We start from the raw sequence: 13512 nt of genomic DNA on the forward strand, positions 1-13512 counted from the left end.
CTGCTACTTTTACCTGTCAATTACTGTAGACGTTTCGGGAAAGGCACACACCACGAGTTACTTGTAACAGCAGGTTTATGAACGTACATCACTACATGTGAATGAATGGTATGCTGTTACCAGTTGGAGCCGGAGCTCTTTGTTCTTTGAGTGCACATATTTGTGTGACGTAACCGGTTGTGCTTTGATACAGGTCGCTCTCTTTCCTGGTGAAACTGGAACAGCTGGACCTGGGCAGCAATGAACTGGAAGTTTTGGTAAGTCAGCGTCTCATCCCCTTAAATGATCATCATCGTGCTCAGACAACACCCTTGATTGTGTCTTAAAATAATATTTTTCATTTTCGCACAACCAGTAGACCAGACATACACACACGCACACACTCTCAAATTGACACGTATCACAAATATCCCTCTCACAGTCCCACCACAGTAATTATGATCCAGACCACATGTTTACTTCACCAAACGCGGCCCAGCCAGTCTGAAAGAAGTGAAGCCCTGCCTGCACTACCCCAGAGTGAGTGCCGGTTTTAGCCCGGGAACACCCACCTGTCTGTGTAGGACAGAGCAAACAATGTCTCATGTCCTGACGAGGGCGGAGGCTGAACAAACAGTTGACATCATGATGAAACCTTGCCTGCATGCCTGTCATAGACCATCGCTCAGCCAGCTTAGATGCTAATTAATTATTTCATATTTTAAATTTGAGCTCATTTCAAGATCCTTCAGTTGACTTTTTTTCCTAAAATCAGAATCTGATTTACCAACATTAGATTAAGAAATCTGTGTCAGACTAGAAGTCTCTGAAAGTCCTGAAGTTTCTGTTTCAGTACACTAATACACGGGAAAGATCATATGCATATTTAAAGGAGAGCTTTTGTGCTGATTCTTGTACTCACCTGTCATACTTGAATGGTTCAATCCGTATTTATCTTATGTTGGATTTTTGTGCAGCCCCTGTGCATCTATGAGATCTGAGGTTTACTTGTACATTTACTGACCTCATTATTACCATTGTAAAATTACATACTTGATATAAACCAAGGAACAGCATAATAGGGTCACCTTTAATTTTTATTTATCTTCTGTTTCAAAGTTTGAATTGTCCTCTACAGGTTTGTGGGGATTGTTGCCTGAAGTATCAAAGGCATATTTTTCCAACTCGGGAAAAGTGTAGAGTTGGAGATTTGAAGTAATTTTACTGGTGTAGCTGGTGAAAACAGAAGTAAAGGCAAAGCTGAAGCAGTACTTTAGCTAATTGAGCCTACCGGTTAAATACCCTCAACTATATCCAAGGGCTGTGGGTGGATTCCTCTGAAGGGTTTCTGGGCTTACCCTTAGGGATAAGTCTTTAGGAGAGACTCGGAGTAGAGCCTTTACTCTTCTGTATCCAAAGCAGCCAGTTGAGGTGTTACAAACATCTGACTGGGATGTCTTCTGGAAGTTGATAAGGCACTTTTGACTGGGAGGAGACCAGATTATGCTTCTTAGCTGTCTTGGGAACACCACACAATTCCCCAGGGAGAACTGGAGGAGGTGCCTGGCGAGAGGGAGGTTTATGGGAATGTTTTTTATACGATTGCCCATGTGACGTGGACAACACGGGACAACAGAACTTCTTGAGCTAGTGAACTTTTTTGACAACCTGCCAGATGGCCAGGACTCAAGTGAAGTGCAAAAATGATCAAATAAAACAAAAGTGATGAGTGACAAGAAGAAGACGGCACTGTTGGTGAGGCGAGGGTGTGTGTGTGTGTGTGTGTGTGTGTGTGTGTGTGTGTGTGTGTGTGTGTGTGTGTGTGTGTGTGTGTGTGTGTGTGTGTGTCAGCTGCCAGAGAAGAGAGATGGTAAGAAAGCACACCTGGTACTGATGTGTCAGAAAAGTCAAACTGGGAGTCGTGCTAGTCAGCGCTGATTTCAGCTTCAAGCATCTGAAGCGGTCTGTGGTATAACTGAGGCTGACATCAGATCTTTCTGTAACAGTCATCCACAGATGTCACATGATTTTTCTTTTCCAAATTCTCAGCCCCTCTAACAGATTTCAAATGAAGCACGATCTGCACAACGTGCCGTTTTAACACAAATTAGATTTTACATAAAAATATGGCCACTCACTCTCTTTTCTCCCCTACTTTCCTTTAGCCGGATACCCTCGGCGCTCTCCCCAACCTAAGGGAGCTGTGGCTGGACCGTAACCAATTGTCCTCATTACCACCAGTAAGTACAGCTTTTTCGTTTTTTTGTTTGTTTGTTTAAATGTCCTGATTTTCATGAAGTTCCAAACTGTTGCGTTCATGCAGAATTTACTCCCACTAGCAGTTTTCTTCTTTTTGTGTTTGCTGGATTGTATTGTGTCTCTATAGCTCACTGTAAGTGGTAATTTATGTGTTTGTGTGTGTGTGTGTGTGTGTAGGAGCTGGGAAACCTTCGTAGGTTGGTGTGTCTGGATGTGTCGGAGAATCGTCTGGAGGAGCTCCCGTCAGAGCTGAATGGCCTCCTGGCTCTCACAGACCTGCTGCTCACACAGAACCTGCTGGAGGTCGTCCCGGACAGCATAGGTGAGAAACACCAGGGGAAGGGACAGGCTTGTTTTCTGTGTTGGTGTTGGTGTTTATTACCTTTGTTTTGTAACTAACTCAGTAATTCAATAATAATTCAATAATGTTCTTCCTGTAAACTGTGTGTTATCTTGTCAGTGAAAGTTTTTGCACCTAATCATGAAGCCATATTAAGTATACACTGGGATATGGCTCTAGTGTGATCTTAAACAAGAACAGCACTGCCCCCTACTGGAAAAATAATGCCAATGAAGCACAGATATGTGTTTAATTGCAAGGACTAATTAGATTAACATATTTTACAGTATGTTGTCCGTGAGTCTTGCAAACTCACGTCTACATATTGCAGCTTAGATGGTGCATCATAAATAAGCTGTAATGTGGGCTAAGTCTGTGCTTCTGCTGTTCCTTCTTCTTTGCCCTTGCTGTGGAAAGAATACAAATAATTTCTTAGTAGTGAAGTAAAACAGATTTTAAGAATCGTGAGAACTGCCCACTGCAGCCTCTGTCTTTGTTTTTCATTTACGCTTTTCTGCATAAAACTCTTGCTCAAAATCACACACATCCACACACAGATATATTAAGAAACACGTATGTGATCTGAATGAAAAATAGTGCAGCCCAGTAGTGAAGTGTACAATGTTGTGTATTGCTAAATGTTACCGTGATTTGTCTGCAGGGTCTCTGAAACAGCTGTCCATCCTGAAGGTGGACCAGAACAGACTGACCCATCTGACTGATTCAATAGGCGAGTGTGAAAACCTCACAGAACTTGTCCTGACGGAGAACCTGCTACAGGTAGGGACGCACAGTATAAACTGCTTCCTGCAGCCCTGCATTTGATCTATTAGGGGTTCATGCACACCCATTAATAACTAAGTCCCATTAACAATAATTATGTTGAATCACTGATTCCATTAATGGCTTTCGTCTCCCTCCCTTTCGCTTTCAAAGTCGCTTCCTCGCTCGCTGGGCAAGCTGAAGAAGCTGACCAACCTGAATGTAGACCGCAACCGGCTGGGCAGCGTGCCCAAAGAGCTCGGCGGCTGTGCCAGCCTCAACGTCCTCTCACTGAGAGACAATCGCCTGGGCAAACTGCCTGCTGAGCTTGCAGATGCCACGGAGCTGCATGTGCTGGATGTGGCTGGAAACAGGTACCCTTACTTAACACCGTAGACCGTTAATAATGCACAGCAGCTTTCACAGCAAAGGTTGAAGACCTGAAGAGAATGTCTTTGCCAAAATAGATAAAACAAAGACGTTGCACCGACACTTTTGCCCTTGTAGTTCGTAATTTCATCACAGGTATGACTTTGTGCAAATTGTTTGTTACTAGAATGATCTGAAGCATAATTATCGCTGTCAAAGTGTTATTTCAGAGACTTTTATTCTTACATTCTCCTACAGTCTCTTTGCAAGTCAAAATAATCCCAGCTAGTCTTGTACTGGTGCGTGCTGCCCCCTCATTTCACTGTTTTAACGAGAGAGTGGCCTTACAGCAAGGGTTGTCAAACTGGGGTGGGGTGTGAACAACCGGTCACCAGGAGGTAATTTACTAATCAGAAGGTTGGTGGTTTGATCCCTGGCTGTTCAAGTCTGCATCCCAAAGTATCCTCGGGCAAGTTGCTTTCTGAATGCATGCGAGTAGGTGAATGAGGCATGTTGTGTGCTTAAGAGGAGTAGGAAAGTGCCATTTAACCATGACAGTGGTCCTGTAGACCACAGTATGTGAGGAAAAGTGCAAATGTCTCCCATGCCTGCTGCAGTCTCATTGGCTCTGACAGGCATGTTGAAAGAAATTCAGGTTTGTCTCACAAAGACGCCAGCCCAGCTGATGTGCTCTTCTGAGTGTACTGACAGGAAAGAAGGAAATAAATAATAGATCCACCTTAAAAATCTTAGAAATTTTAAGCTCATCTATCTGTCCTGACCTTACGTTTATCCAGATTACAAAACTTGCCTTTCGCCCTGACAAACCTCAACCTGAAGGCCATGTGGCTCGCAGAGAACCAGTCTCAGCCAATGCTCAAGTTCCAGACAGAGGACGATGAGCGAACAGGAGAGAAAGTGTTAACCTGCTATTTGCTACCCCAGCAGCCTTCCCCAAGCCTAGGTAAGCAACATGCTTTAAATAAGCATTTGAGTATTCAGACCTGTTAGACGCATGTATAGATGATGTTTATTTTAACTGGCACACTCTTTCTTCTGCCCTCTCTCTTTATCTGCAGAGAACCTGCTGCAGAACAGTGTAGATGGTAGCTGGACAGACAGCAACCTGAACAGAGTGTCGGTCATCCAGTTCCAGGAGGAGACCAAGGCTGAGGTGGATGAGGATGATGAGGCTGCTGCAGAGCGTAGAGTGAGTAAAAACTAAACAAAGCAAACCTGACCCATCAGCACAAAAGCTAAAAAAAAAGAATAATGTCGTGCTTAAAGGAAAATCAGATAAAATGCCTTTTTTTTTTCTTCTTCAGGGCCTTCAGCGCAGAGCCACACCACATCCCAGTGAGCTGAAGGAGATGAAGAAAGGGATTGAAGAGAGGAGGAATGAAGCCTACACATCCAGACAGGACGAGGATCAGTCCCTGGACCCACAGGTACATAACGTCAGAAATATGGTCACCACCAAATTAAAAAAAAAAAAAAAAATAAGCAAATAGCATTTCATTTCTTGCTGCTCAGCTCCAGTATTACAAACAACTAAACTCAAAATTTGCTCTAATACTGCCTGACTAGCTGCTGCTGTGGTACATGCTGATATAATAAAAATGATGTCATTGTTTTTAGGGAAAAAGGCTCAGTGACCTCTCCAATCAGAGCCATGACTCACAGGTGTCTAACAGCACGCTGTCGGCCACCTCCCACGAGGACAGACAAAATGTGACTGAGGCCTCTCACATGGAGAACCGTGTGGACGGCCCTTCCCCTCAGGATGAGGATGACCTTGATGAGATGGAGGTGGAGTACATTGAGGTAAATGGTGGATAGGTTTTCTCCTCATTTCATGGATTCAGTCTTTGTTTCTGTTACACTCTAAAATCCTCTCCCTTTCTTTTCTCCAGCCCACTGTGCACTTTGCAGAAGAACCCATCATCCGAGGTGGGGACGAGGACCACGAAGAGGACGGCGAGGACGGCGAGAGGAGTGACGAGGAAGACAAGAGGCCCATGGAGAAGCGTCTGATACGAAAGGACACGCCACACTACAAGAAGCACTTCAAAATCACCAAGCTGCCCAAACCCGAGGCTGTGGCCGCTCTGCTGCAGGGCTTCAGTCCCGACGCCCTCAACTCTTCTGCTCAGGCTGCCGAGGACGAGGAGGATGAGGAGGAAGAGCAGAGTGATGGCACTCCTCAGCACCGCCACAGAGTGGAGGAGGCAGAGGACAGCCGGCATCAGGTCAACTCCAGCCAAGTAAAGGTAAAAGAGAGATCCAAACACTGGCAGGGTGCAGTTCAGGAATGTAGAAAGTGTTATATATCATCACAGCAGGACATGCAGTACACACCAAGTCAGCATATTTTAGGATTTAAAACTTTACATATATATTTTTCCTTGTTTGTTGCCTCTTTGCAAACATTTGATATTGTATGCATGGAGAGCCTTTGCCACCTTGCAAGCTGCATTCACTTAAGATGGATGTGGCGTTGCATGCAGGGTCATTCCTGAGATGAAGCCGCCCTGCCCTTGTGCTATAAATCCAGGGTGATGCATTACATTCATCGCAAACTCACCAACAGCCTCATCTGGCCCCCTCAGATTTTGCCTCTCCTAGCCTGTTCCCCCACAGAAAGCATGCAGACATGTCGGCATAAATCAGCCACAGGCCATTGTGATCCCTTGTTTCCATACAAGACTGCATTCAGATCTTTGTCTAAACCTTTTTTTTTTTCTTTGTGGATAAATTCAGCCTTTCTTGCTCAACACTGGCGCGCCTTATCATCAGTTACCTGCTGATTTAATTGAATATTGACACTTGCACACTGCTTTTGTAACATTGTATGCTTGTAAAGTATGAATGAAACGAGTGAAGGATGCTCGGGAGCTGCTTATCAATGAATGTCCTTGTTGATCATTAGACTTATTAAATTGAGATCTGTTAATTTGTGTCACGCTAATTGTAGAAATCCTTTTTAACCTAATGATCAAACATCATCATGAATCTGTTTGGTGTGTGGGTATGGATGTGTGCGTGCGTGTGGGTGACTGAACTCGGACCAACCAGAACATGTACTGGCAGAGCTGGAACACAACATCGAATGAGCCTGGCTTGCGTCACATGGTCGTATTTTCTTTCACTGGATTTTTGTAGGGACTTTGTTCTTCTAGTAAATCAGTTTCTGTATCATTTCTTTTGTACTTTCTGTGAATCGTTTAGCTATGTTTATATTTTTTTTAGCTTGAAACTGACTTCTTCACCTAAATTTAAGTCTTGCTCCTGGAGGAAATTGCTCTTGATGGTGTGGAGGCTGGGCTTGTTGTGGTTTGGGAGCTTTTGCCTTCTTTTGTCCACTCTCTCTGCACTGTATTTTTTGCATTCTGGCTCAGCTCCTTGGTCTTGTCTTTCCACCTCTGCCTGTATTTTGCTTTTGGTGGCTGGGGAGTGAGTGTGGATTCGCTTCTGCTTCACAACCTGCAAGCAGACAGTGGCGTGTTGAGTGTCTGGTGTGTCTGGAGGTTTTTATATTTTTTTTGTTCTGTTTTGGTTTTTTTTGGGTGTGTCTGTCTGTGTGCATATTTTTATTTTGGCCTGACTAATCCGCATGCCTCTTGCTGGTTCCTGTCCTAACAGGGGGTGTCATTTGATCAAGTCAATAATCTGCTGATTGAACCTGCTCGAATTGAGGAGGAAGAGGTCTGTACCTACTCTTTCCCATCCACTCTTGTCTTTCCGTCCCTCACTCACCCATTCATTTGTCCACCCATACTCAGAAATGGAGAAAACTTCCCACAGAAATCCACGGTTAATCCGAGCCGATCACTAGGGAACCCCTCTAATCCCAGCTCATTCATAGGAGGGGCCAGTGTGGCAGAACCTGAATACAGGACTGAAACTGACACTATTTATTTCTTCCTTCTTCTTACTGGACAGCTGGAGTGTGGACACTTTAACCCTGTGATAGTAAACATGTAGTGAGAGTTTCATTCTCAGCATTTTGTGCTTTTTGGAGTCTAAAGCAGAGAGCCAGGCACTTGATAACATTTAACTTTTAATTTAATTTTTGGCCTTTTAAACGCAACATTTGTGGTTTTCCATTGATCCTTCCCTTCTGGGTTTTATAATAAACCAATCACAGGTCATACCTGAAAAACAGCATTTGTTTAATAAATTGCCTGAACTCAGTGAATGAATTAAGTTTTTTTTTCTTTGTAATCATAGTAAGATTGTTACTTCCACCTCAAAACAAGGTAGTCATCATTAACTGGTGATTAATTAACCCCGCCCCCTCAGTATTTGAACATACACACCAAAGAGGAAAAAATATATACCACCAGTTCCTCTGTTAAATAAACAGTGTGAGGAAAACACGGAGAGCAGGTTCTCAGCGAGGAGTCGGTATTCTTATCATTGCACGTGCTGCAGATTGATCAACCATATCTGATGTTTTTGCATATAGATTAAACATGTAGGTTAATTTCAGTGCATTTACAGCAGTTTTGCACAGCTTGCACATATTGCTATTTTGAAGGAAACTCTGGCCTTTCCAGTTATTGAGTAGTTGAATTCTCCTCTTCAGGCTGAACCAGATCTTTTTCTTTTCCTTCTATAAAAGGGTTAGTGCCATAAGGATTGAAGTTTGCAGATATTCAGTCAGTCCAGGTTCTGGCACACTCTGCCTCTCCCCTGCCTCTCCTCTGCTTCTGCTGCTTTGCTCCTTTTTCATCCCGTCCAGTGCCTTGTCACCCTGGAATGAATGGGCTGGTTACACTCTGATGAGGCAAACCCACTTTCCCAACTTCCTCCAGGTTTTAATCCAGCTTCCAAACAGGATAACCGGTGGATGGATGACAAAGTCGATTTTTGATTGTGTAAATCTGTAACACATGGCTGTTATTTCAAGTGCAAGAAAGAGCTTGTTTCAGATTTGCTTTTGTTTTTGTTTATTCCCTCCATCTACATTTTATTTTTTGCATGATTCACTGTATATCGGTACATTTAGTATGTTTAGTGTGGGTGATGAAAATTTGCAAGAAACATTTGTTCTCGCTCTTGTCACACTGAGCAACACTGGAGTCTCAAAGCAAGGACTCCACCTTTAGGGCACTTAAAACTGTTGTCTGTTACTTCCTTCCATCTGTACCTCATTTGTCTCCATTCCTCCCCTTTTTGCATGGCCTGCAAGTATGCATAATGTACACAAGTCTACACTCCAATTCATACATAATACACTTTGTTTTGGGAAAAATGTTGGTCTCACTGAGTCCAGCCGAAGCATTTTTACACAGTGTGTTAGAATTCATGTCCCATGTCAGTTCATTGGTTAATTGGTGGATGATTTGGGTCAAACTTTTTGTTCGTGCTTTAAATCAAATTCAGGCAAACACAAAGCCATCTGCCTCCCATTTAAACTGGCATAGGCCCATAAACTGACACTGAAGTCAGCGTTTATCCATCAGCAAAAACAAAGGGTGCAGCACTGATTGACGCCACCTTCTTGCTGAAAGAGGTTACCCACGACTTAAAATACAGGGTTCATCAAAAAGAATCATCCGATTTTAAAGTGCTTTAAACCTGCAGCTGTTCACCGATCAACTATCGAAACACGTACCGTGAGTAAGAGCACATTCGTGAGTTTCATGTGGTTGCCGGTAGGTAGCATAACAACAGCACTGACTCCAGACAATGCTCACTAAAGTATGGAAGGAGTTTGGCTATGTCATGGACATTTACCATGCGTCCGGAGGGAGGCACATTGAGCACTTGACACTGCAAGCTTTGCATAAAACTTTATATTCATGCATTTTAAAAATTTACCACATGGTTCTTTCTCTGTCCATTACTTAAAAAATCTAGCCTTTCAAAATCAGATAATTCTTTTTGATACACCCTGTATAAACCCAAACAAAACAAAGTAAATCGCCGTGGGCTCGTTTTCCTCTTAATCTGCCCTAAGATGAGTAGGCTTTTTATGGGTTTTCACTCCCAGTATTGTTGACTCCCCCGTCCTCAACTTGCAGCACACCCTCACCATCGTGCGACAAACAGGCGGCCTGGGCATCAGCATTGCTGGTGGAAAAGGATCCACGCCTTACAAAGGAGATGACGAGGTAGGGCTGGGTACCTGGGGTTTGTTTAGGTTTGGAAGTATTTGAGGTCACAGACTGACTGTGTTAATGTTTGGTTGCTTTTAGGGAATCTTCATCTCCAGAGTGTCTGAAGAGGGTCCTGCAGCCAGAGCTGGAGTTAAAGTGGGAGACAAACTGCTGGAGGTAAACATCTGCATGTCTGTGTGTGTGACAGGGAGGGTGACTAGAAGAGTGTTTTGTTTGTTTTGTTAAACAGAAAACAAACAATCTCCTTGTCTCAGGTAAATGGAGTGGACCTCCACGAAGCTGAGCATCACACAGCAGTGGAAGCTCTCCGCAGCTCCGGTGCTACAGTTTCCATGACAGTGCTGCGGGAGCGCATGGTGGAACCAGAGAACGCCATCACCACCACACCGCTTAGGCCCGAGGATGACTACTTCCCACGGGAGAGGCGGAGCAGCGGCCTTGCCTTTAACTTGGAGAACAGTCCAAGCGGGCCGAGGCAGCGGTTCTCCACCTGCCTCATCCGTAATGACAAGGGGCTGGGATTCAGCATCGCAGGGGGGAAAGGCTCCACGGCGTACCGCACAGGGGACACGGTGAGGAAAGAAAAGAAAAGAAATAAAAGAGCCTCAGCTGGCTCCTTTCGATGTGGAGGAGCCGCGGCTCGACTCTGAGCCCCTCCCAAATGACTGAACTCCTCACCCTATCACTAAGGGAAAGCCTATCCACCTTTTTCTCATCCTCTGAAGATCACTTCTTATATTGAGCTGTCAGATACACATCATAAAGTTCATAGTGCTGACATCAGAGGCAGAGAGGTGTCGGTTGTGACAGTACAGACATTAAATTCATTATGTGACAGATGAGGCAGAATTTATTCGCAAATGGAATAAAAATGTTGATATGTAGAAAAACAGGCTGCGGTTACGTTAATCTGTCTTTGTGGATTGACCATCATGTTGCCGTCTGCTTACAACCATTTATTGATCAACTGCTGTACGTGGAAAAGGCATCTGTCCGTCTATGGTGCACTTTTTGTTGTCATACTACAACCAGTTCTGAGCGGGTAAATGATTTAGCTGTTTCAAGTGTGTTTGCCGTGTATTTCTCTGTTGATATGCATGAATGCCAGCTAAATTATTGAGAACATAACTGATAGATTAATCCATACTTAGAATAATGGTTGTGGATTGTTCCCAACACCTGGTAAGCCCTGTCTGCATGTGAAGCGATTGATTTGCTTTGCTTCTGTAGCTGAAACTTGGGCACTACTGTAAGAGTCCAGGCCTCTTGTTGCCAAGGTGACCCTCTTATGTATTTACCATCCCATCATTTTCCACCCAGCAGCATCTTTTGCTCCCATATCAAACACCTCCCTCGTAGTTGACCTGCCCACTGAAATTATAGTTAAGTAAACCTTAAAAGTAAGAGTAATTTATATTTAACTGAGTTTTATTTAGCCTGATAGGAGACTATCAGATCACAGTGTCATGTCTGATGTTAAAATAAGCAGCACAAGGGACAGATGTTTGTCTGAGATCTGTATCATGTTGTAGTTCATTATGCAAGTTTGTGTAAACATCCAAGCAGAGCGTCCTCTGTTTGAATCAGTTAAATGGCATTACAGAAGTATTCCTGTCATTCATCTTTAGATGATTTAACACAATACTTCATTGAACTGACTCAGTTCTTTGAGGGAGTTGTTTGGTTCCTCAGATTGAGATGTGATGGCTGCTTTATTTTACTCGTGTGATGTATGCAACCTTCTGTCAATGTCCAAATCTGGGGAATGAAGAAGGGAATAGAGGAAAAAGACATTTTAAAAAAACATCCAAAACTGCAGACAGTGCCTCATACTATCAATAAAAGGGTTTTCAAAAAGTGTGGTTTGAAAGTTAGGAAGTGAAGTCACATGTTTGCAGTAACAGTCTCAGTCAGAGCGAATCTGTCTTTTAACGCCGTCTATTCTGGCCACAGCGCTTACAGTCATCTCCTGGGAGACGCCGATATGAATAGCCAGCCTTGACACTCGATAGGCCTGCTGTAATTTGGATATGTATATTTGGGCCAGCACACTGCTGCTCTGCAGCTCGAGCAGCTCCAGGAGCCCACAAAGAGGGAAGGAGTCATAAACATAAGGTTTAAGCGGGTCTGACTGTAAGTCTTTCCTCCCTTTCAAAAAGCCTTTTGAAGTGGATGCAGTGACTCACCTGGTGGATGTGAATTGGTGCACTAGACTTTGCACATGCATTTGTTTACACATTCTGTTCATGTGGGACAGGCTAGCAGCTAGGCTGGGTTTTTATTGGTGTACAAACGGTGTAATGTGTCTGAGCAAAGGGGACAGCGTTTCAGCGCTCGTACTTTGTAACGAGCTGCTGGCAGTCGAGGCTTTTAATGCGTTTTAACTATTTGGCGCTGACCTGTTAATCAGTTATATGTAGAGGTTGTTTGTGTGTTGTCTGGCAGTGTGGGCTGCTAATGTGTCGAACTATGTCAATTTTGCAGCAGTCATGAAAACAAATTCAGTTTTTCTTTCAGTGCGAGCGTTTACATATAGGTCTGTGGTTTGTTGTAGCCATCTTTCGGAATGATGCCGTTGTTAGTTGCAGTATATGAGAATGTTTGAGTAAAAAATAAGTTGCCTACAAATGTGCAGAAATGTTTTAAATCAGTAGTCGTCCTTGTCTTGTTTTGTTTTAGGGAATCTACATCTCTCGAATCGCAGAGGGCGGAGCGGCACACAAAGACAGCACGCTGCGTGTGGGCGACAGGGTGATCTCTGTGAGTACTACCATCCTTCTCCATCTGGACACTGTAGTGTTGACTGTGATCAAAGCAGGGCTTTCTTTACAAACAGGAATAAGTTTAGACATGAATCCCAAACAATTAGGTATCGTTTTTGTGTTGTGAGAATAACAGCGATACAACATTTTTCCTACATCTGGTAAATGCGGCATTTACTTTTTGACATTTTTGTTGCATTTTGTTCCATTTTTGTTGTGAAACTGTGTCATTTGTGCCAGCATCACTGCTTTCATAAGTCAGTTTTAGGCTTTGTGTGACTGACATGGTGTTTCCATCCTTAAGGTTATCTCATCAAAATCTCACACATCACGTCCATGAGTTAGTGATACGGTCCTCATATAAAGTCATTCTCTATTTGGATTCGATGAAGATTTTTTATTTGCTTTAGTTAAATATTAAAACATTTAGCCTTTGCATGATCTTTCTTTTCATCCCACTCCAAGCTTTGCTTTGTGCTCCCGTATCTTTCTGCGTATTAGCAACTCTTCTGTCGCATGTTTTTGTCTGGTCACATGCACATTTGCACACTTTGTTATTTACTGTAAATGAACTGATGATGATCAGATCTGTTTCTTTACTGCACTTCCTGCTCTCTGTAATCACAGAAAAGCTTCCTGAATGGTCCTCTTTGCCTTCTTTCTGGGTTTCCTCTTTTCTTTCATTGGCTTCTCTTTGGTTCTCTTTTCCTCTCTCACGCTCTCCTGTTGTGCATGCTCACTAATGCATTGAGTACATCTCCTTGCCTGCTTGGTGGTGGGTATGGTGTTGGGGGTGGAGTGGGCTGAGCCTGTTGCTCTGCTGATTTTGTGGAACACGAGTTACCACAACAGCAGGGGCTGCAGTGTGTCAGCCCGTGGTAAGAGCTGGTACTGTCGGGTCTGTGCCGACCTCTGC

At 43.6% G+C, this 13512-nt stretch overlaps 1 protein-coding gene across 21 annotated transcripts in view; it reads left to right on the top strand.

The window, feature by feature from the left end:
- The window catches only part of scrib (scribble planar cell polarity protein), a 78384-nt gene that overhangs the window by 39638 nt on the left and 25234 nt on the right, over nucleotides 1–13512 (top strand). For 19 of the 21 annotated variants that reach the window (XM_080306547.1, XM_080306537.1, XM_080306553.1 and 16 more), the window contains exons 6-20: nucleotides 194–257; nucleotides 2145–2219; nucleotides 2416–2560; nucleotides 3240–3358; nucleotides 3515–3714; nucleotides 4507–4673; nucleotides 4789–4919; nucleotides 5035–5157; nucleotides 5348–5533; nucleotides 5623–5979; nucleotides 7352–7414; nucleotides 9739–9828; nucleotides 9913–9990; nucleotides 10089–10406; nucleotides 12514–12594. In XM_080306547.1, the coding sequence (XP_080162673.1) occupies nucleotides 194–257; nucleotides 2145–2219; nucleotides 2416–2560; nucleotides 3240–3358; nucleotides 3515–3714; nucleotides 4507–4673; nucleotides 4789–4919; nucleotides 5035–5157; nucleotides 5348–5533; nucleotides 5623–5979; nucleotides 7352–7414; nucleotides 9739–9828; nucleotides 9913–9990; nucleotides 10089–10406; nucleotides 12514–12594 (2197 nt within the window). The remainder of the gene's footprint in view (nucleotides 1–193; nucleotides 258–2144; nucleotides 2220–2415; nucleotides 2561–3239; nucleotides 3359–3514; nucleotides 3715–4506; nucleotides 4674–4788; nucleotides 4920–5034; nucleotides 5158–5347; nucleotides 5534–5622; nucleotides 5980–7351; nucleotides 7415–9738; nucleotides 9829–9912; nucleotides 9991–10088; nucleotides 10407–12513; nucleotides 12595–13512) is intronic. The other 2 variants (XM_080306542.1, XM_080306548.1) reach the window with 2 other exon arrangements.

The sequence above is a fragment of the Astatotilapia calliptera genome, chromosome 9 (assembly GCF_964374335.1).
Source record: "Astatotilapia calliptera chromosome 9, fAstCal68.1, whole genome shotgun sequence".
NCBI classification, from domain to species: domain Eukaryota; kingdom Metazoa; phylum Chordata; class Actinopteri; order Cichliformes; family Cichlidae; genus Astatotilapia; species Astatotilapia calliptera.